Genomic DNA, 5,550 nt, shown 5'->3' with positions numbered 1-5,550 from the left:
TAGTTAGGGTTGGCTTGGGTTTCCAGAGCTATTCCTTACTTATGTCACTATAGGCTTAGACTACTGGAGGACAAACTAACCAGAATTTCTCACTCTGCTGCTGTGTTTACTCTCTCTACTCTCCATGTTTGTATTTGTAATTATTTCTGTCATTAAAGTGTTTTTCTTCCCATAGAAACGACAACTGGACCAGTCATTCTGTTTGATTTTGCATGTGTTTGATTTTGCATAAAATCAAGGAAATCATGGACAACCCTGACCATCCTCTTCATGAGACCGTCATCGGAAAACAGTCTATTTAGTCAAAGGCTTCTTCAGATTATTTCTAAAACGGACCGCTACAGGAGATCTTTCCTGCCCACAGCCATCACCATCTATAATAACTCATGGATTTAAATGAGCTACGTCAACATTTAATTTCCCTTTGGGATAAATAAAGTATTTTTGAACTGAATTGAACTGAACTGAATTGAATTGAATTGAATTGAATTGAATTGAATTGAATTGAATTGTCTGTCTCTTTCCTATCCTCTCTAATGCAGGCAGATGGCTGTCCATCCTGAGCCTGGTTCTGGTTCTGCTAGAAGTTTCTTTCTGTTAAAAGGAAGTCATTCCTTTACTCTGTCAATGACATGCTGCTCAGAATGCAATCTGCTGGCTTTATCAGATATATAACTTTCACTAGGTGGTGTTTCATAATGAGCAGTATGTTAATGTTTTGTATCATAATGAGAACTGAATTGACTGCAATTGGATTTGAATCTAAATCTGAATTGGATTTATGACAAGGACTTGTTTTTTCTTTTGTACAGTGCCCTGAGATGACTTCTGTTGTGAATTGATGCTATATAAATAAACTGAATTGAACTGCAGCATACAACCAGTTTCCACCTCCTCAGAAGATGAGTGAGTGCTGTGCTTTCAAGAAATTTTTCAAATCCCCCCAAAGTAATCCTGCAGTCTTCTCATGACAGCTGTACTGGTAAAAAGAAGCCTCATGAATCAGTCAGAGGCACAACATCAGATTAAATCCACTGAGGTCGTCCAAATTTAAGTCAAGACAGGACTGCTTGCTGAGGAAGATGAGCACTGCTGACATGAATGAGGGCATAGACGTGGACTCAGGAGGGGCAGATTATTACTCCGATATGAAGCAGGAGAATAAAGCCCATCAGAGGAGTCTGGGTGACCTCCAACTGGGCCAAGTTTTCATGGAGCTCAGCGTCTGTTGGTCCAGTGATGAAGAGTTTACGAACAGTTTCTAATACTCCTGCAGGTTCTGGTCATGGCTCTGGTTCTGATCGTGGTTCTGGGAGGGGGGCAGTAAGCGTGTGACATGACCAATGCCCTTGGTGACGCCCTCTCTGAAGAGCATCTTAGCTCCCACTCGAAGATACTCAGGGTGTTTGATGAAGCGGAAGCGAACAACAGCCCTCTCACCTGTTCGCAGCTCATCCTGAAAGCAGCAGAGACAACATTACGCTCTAATTACATCCAAGATGGACCTGAAACCTGGTTAACAGACCAACCTTTCCATGAAGGCACTCCACTGTAGCCGTCTGCCTGACGTTACCGACATGTACGGTGACCTGTGACCCCCGCCGGAAAGTCTTAGCATGAAAGAGCAGAACAATGGCAGCTTCAAACTGACAGCAGATGGTTGGATTCATCTTGGGACTGACCATCACCATTCCCTGGAATGACCAAACGTTCCCAGACTTTTTTATGATGTTACAGAAGAATTAGGATGTGAAGTTAGCAACAAATTTCAATCAACAGTTTTAAAACAAAACATATTGAAGTTGTTGAACTGAGAAACTATCAAATCTGTTGCAGCTACACGTAACATTTCTGAACTCAATGTGCCAAAAGTATTTTAGCCATTCATTTATCAGCTCATTCAGGAGATGGGTGATAGGACTTTTGCTTTTTTTGTAAGTTTTATATTTTTCAAAACACCACACAGAGACACAGGGCCACATACAGACAAACAAAAACAACCATTCATGCTCTCACTTACACCTAGGGACAATTTAGAGTTATCAATTAACTTAACATTCATGTTTTGGACTATGGTATGAAACTGGAGTACCCAGAGTAAATCCATGTGTGCACAGGGAGAACATGTAAACTCCACCCAGAAAGGCCCCAGGCCGGGAAGCGATCCTGCAACCTTCCTGTTGGGAGGCGACAGCTCTAACCACCACTTTAACAAAGTTGTACCTTATTTTCAGCGCTGTGTCCTGTCTTAACATAGACTTCACAAATCTGAACCAATCCTATAAGCCACTGTGAAGCAGCTCTATCAGCGTTGATTCCCCTCCTAAATGCTTGCAGAATTTTACGTGACCTCTGACCTTGCGCAGAAGTGAGCGGTCAAAGTTTCCCAGAGCCAGCGTGGCTGCCTGTCCGGCCCGAAGCACCCTGCAAGCCGAGCGGTTCCTCTGGATGCTGCCCACCTTCAGACGTAGGAAACGGCCCTCGTCTGTCGGACCCACCACCAGCCGCTCGCCCTCCCTGCACACACCACTGAAACACACACACACACAGGGATGCTGCTGTCATGTAAGTTGCCTTTTTTCAGTGCACAAGCAAGATGGCTGATCTGGAGGCAGATTTTTAAACCCTGAAGTTCTAAAAAGTTGCCACGGATCTGAATCTTATCGCCTGCTGTGCATTTGCCTGTGTCTGTCTGTTAGCTAAAACTCTCCATAACCACTGAATACATTTTTATTGAAACTTGCAGAAACCAATCATTGATCTACACCTTTTGAAGTCAACTTGTTTTAAGATGACTGCTACAACTAACTGATCTCAGAACACAAATACTACAACACCTTGGTCAGTTTTACAGATATTGATCTTATCGGGTGTGGTAACAGCTGAGAGTGATCCTCAACCAATATTTTGAGCGCTGACAGATTGCCCAAGATCTGTGTTTAAAGTTGCTGTATAGTGCTTTAAGCCACTGAGGTCATACACCGGGGTAGTGTTGACATGCTGATTGTTACCTTGTCAAATGAGTTAAAGTCAGAGCCGCCCAGTTCTGGTTATGCAGTTCATCTGTTTATTTCTTTACTTCCCAGCCATGTCCACTTAAAACCAAACATATTTCCAAGCACACTTACAACTATTGACAGCAACTAGTTTCTTCTTCAGCGGTCAGCGGTGTTTCCCCTTCCGGTGGAACACACTCACAACAAAAGGTTTCTACTACATAGACCGCTGATTACCCATGTGACCTAACACCCATTTGCAAATATTGATCACCTGCTCCTACAGTTGTCATGACCTATTTGGAGTCAACTCTGTCTGTTAGCAAAAAATGTCATGAATCACTTGACAGATTTTAATGAAGCTCTCAGAAAATAACTATTGGATGTACATCTACAGCTTGATTAACACTTGGAGTCAATCCAATTAAAGATGGCTGCCACAGCTATTTAACATTACACAACACAAAAATGTATAACACAGTCAATTTAACAAATATTGACCTAAAATTATGTTGTAGTGGCCGAGTCATTCACAACACATCTTCTGACCGTGACATCTTGTGATGTCACATGAGATCGCACATAACGTCATTTTCAGGGTTTGATAGAAATAGTTATCACAAGATGATCTTAGTCGAAAACTCTGGCATGAAAGGTGGCGGGTGATATGCATTCCCTAAAGCAGTGGTTCCCAAAGTGTGGGGCGCGCCCCCTAGGGGAGCGCAGTGCCATTGCAGGGGGAGTGCGAGAACCGGTATGGACGGAAAAAAAAAAAACAGTGCCTGACTAAGCATAATGGACATGTTTTTAACCACATTTTGCACAGAGGCTTTTTTCAAATGTATTGATGATAGCAAAGTTGAATATTGTTACAAATAAAAAAAATATATATTTTTAAAATAACACTGACAGCAAAGAATAGTCTTCTACAGTATAGAACTAAAAAAAAAACAGTTACACAAAAGTGTTTCACTGTAAAGATGGTTTGTAGTTTGTTTTGTTGCAACCTGAAGTGGATTTTATTGTAATCCATAGGGGGGCCCAGAAGAAAATCTTTGGGAACCACTGCCCTAAAGGAATGCTAGGCCTGTAATTTGAATCAGTGATAGGAACAAAAGCTGATTGATTGGTACAGATCGATGAACTTTTTAAAAAAGTCACATCCTATATAATGATATTAAACATTATTTATGTTTTAAACTTCAAAGCTATCAGGATGAAAGACTGAACTAAAGTTTTTGGGTTGGTTTGATGGTTCAGCTGCACTCTTAATCACGCAGAACTGCTCATCTGTGAGGCAGCATCAACAACAGAACAAACCTTATGGACAACTTGAAAAACTAAAGCTAAACAATTCAATATTTTCCATATAAAAAGAGTTGCCTCACCTGTACAGCGTTCCTCCCACAACAGTCCCAACATCAGGAACAGAGTATATCTCATCTACCTGCAAACACACACATGCAGGTGTGTGTATCAGTATCAGTTTCTTCTCAGGAATCCAGGAATTACTGTCAAGAAATGTTCCTCTGCATCAACGATTTCACTTTATATTTAAAGCACTACTTTCGAGTATTTGGAATATTTTAGCATATTTATGTTACTACTTTTATTCTTACACTTGCTTCATGTAAAGTTCAAATGAATAATCAACAAAAATTGAAGGAACTGTAGAAAGCAACACTGTGAATCATTGTACTAAATTTACAGCACAAAGTTCAATTCAATTCATTTCAATTCAAAAATACTTTATTAATCCCAAAGGCAAATTAAATAAATAAAATAAATAGTTAAATAATAGGTAATTATCATCCACCTTTGCTTTCCAGCAGCAGGAGATAAGGAAGCAGTTTGGCATTCAGCTCATTACAGTTAAAGCTGGATCCATTTTTTGTACAGTAAACGGGGTGCAGGAATTCAAAATGTCTTTTTTTAACTTAGCAAAATGGATTGAAAAGTGTTTGTGTTGAATTTTTGCTCGTTCACCTGGAATTCTGTGAGCTGCTGCATCAGTTCTTCCTGCTCTTTGCTGTTGCTCAGCGGAGGGAGGATGTTCAGGAACACCTTCAGGAGGTCGAGGCTCTCTCCAGACACACTGGACAGGGTGAAGATGGGTGTGACGCTGCATGGACACGCACAAACACACAAATAGAAACTTTGATCATTCCAAGACTTTAAAAAATAAGCCTTCATTTAAACCTTAAGCCTTAGAAATAAAAAAAACTGTACAGAGAATTTGCTGTGTGGCATCTAGAGGTGTAACGACACATGTACATGTTTGGTACAGACGTTAGAAAAGTGACATGAATTAAATGACAAATACGTCAGTCAAAGGTGTTACATGCCTGTCAGGCTATTTGTTTGTTTTTCTTTCCCCTCCCCCTTCTTTTGTTCCTCTTCACAGGCAGTAGGGAAGCTGGTGCCAATCTCCTCTAATTAGATCCTCTCCACCATGGGCCAATCAGCATCCAAGGAGGCCTTATATAAACAGCTCACCTGAGGAACAGGGGCCTGCTCCACCTGGCTTGCTAGCTGCTGCATGTTATGTGTTTTG

General features: G+C 41.0%; 1 protein-coding gene across 1 annotated transcript in view; it reads right to left on the bottom strand.

Annotated features, from left to right (window-relative positions):
- Positions 1 to 431: 431 nt before the first annotated feature.
- gtpbp2b (GTP binding protein 2b) overlaps positions 432 to 5,550 on the bottom strand; it is a 34,504-nt gene continuing 29,385 nt past the window's right edge. The window contains exons 8-12 of the mRNA XM_017439393.3: positions 4,983 to 5,118; positions 4,385 to 4,443; positions 2,358 to 2,529; positions 1,530 to 1,694; positions 432 to 1,456 (exon numbers count right to left, since the gene is read on the bottom strand). Coding sequence (XP_017294882.1) covers positions 1,262 to 1,456; positions 1,530 to 1,694; positions 2,358 to 2,529; positions 4,385 to 4,443; positions 4,983 to 5,118 — 727 coding nt within the window. The 3' untranslated portion in view covers positions 432 to 1,261. The remainder of the gene's footprint in view (positions 1,457 to 1,529; positions 1,695 to 2,357; positions 2,530 to 4,384; positions 4,444 to 4,982; positions 5,119 to 5,550) is intronic.

The sequence above is a fragment of the Kryptolebias marmoratus genome, linkage group LG6, assembly GCF_001649575.2.
Source record: "Kryptolebias marmoratus isolate JLee-2015 linkage group LG6, ASM164957v2, whole genome shotgun sequence".
Classification (NCBI taxonomy): domain Eukaryota; kingdom Metazoa; phylum Chordata; class Actinopteri; order Cyprinodontiformes; family Rivulidae; genus Kryptolebias; species Kryptolebias marmoratus.
The sequence above is the reverse complement of the archived record's forward strand: the minus strand, read 5'-3'. Positions and strand labels throughout refer to the sequence as shown.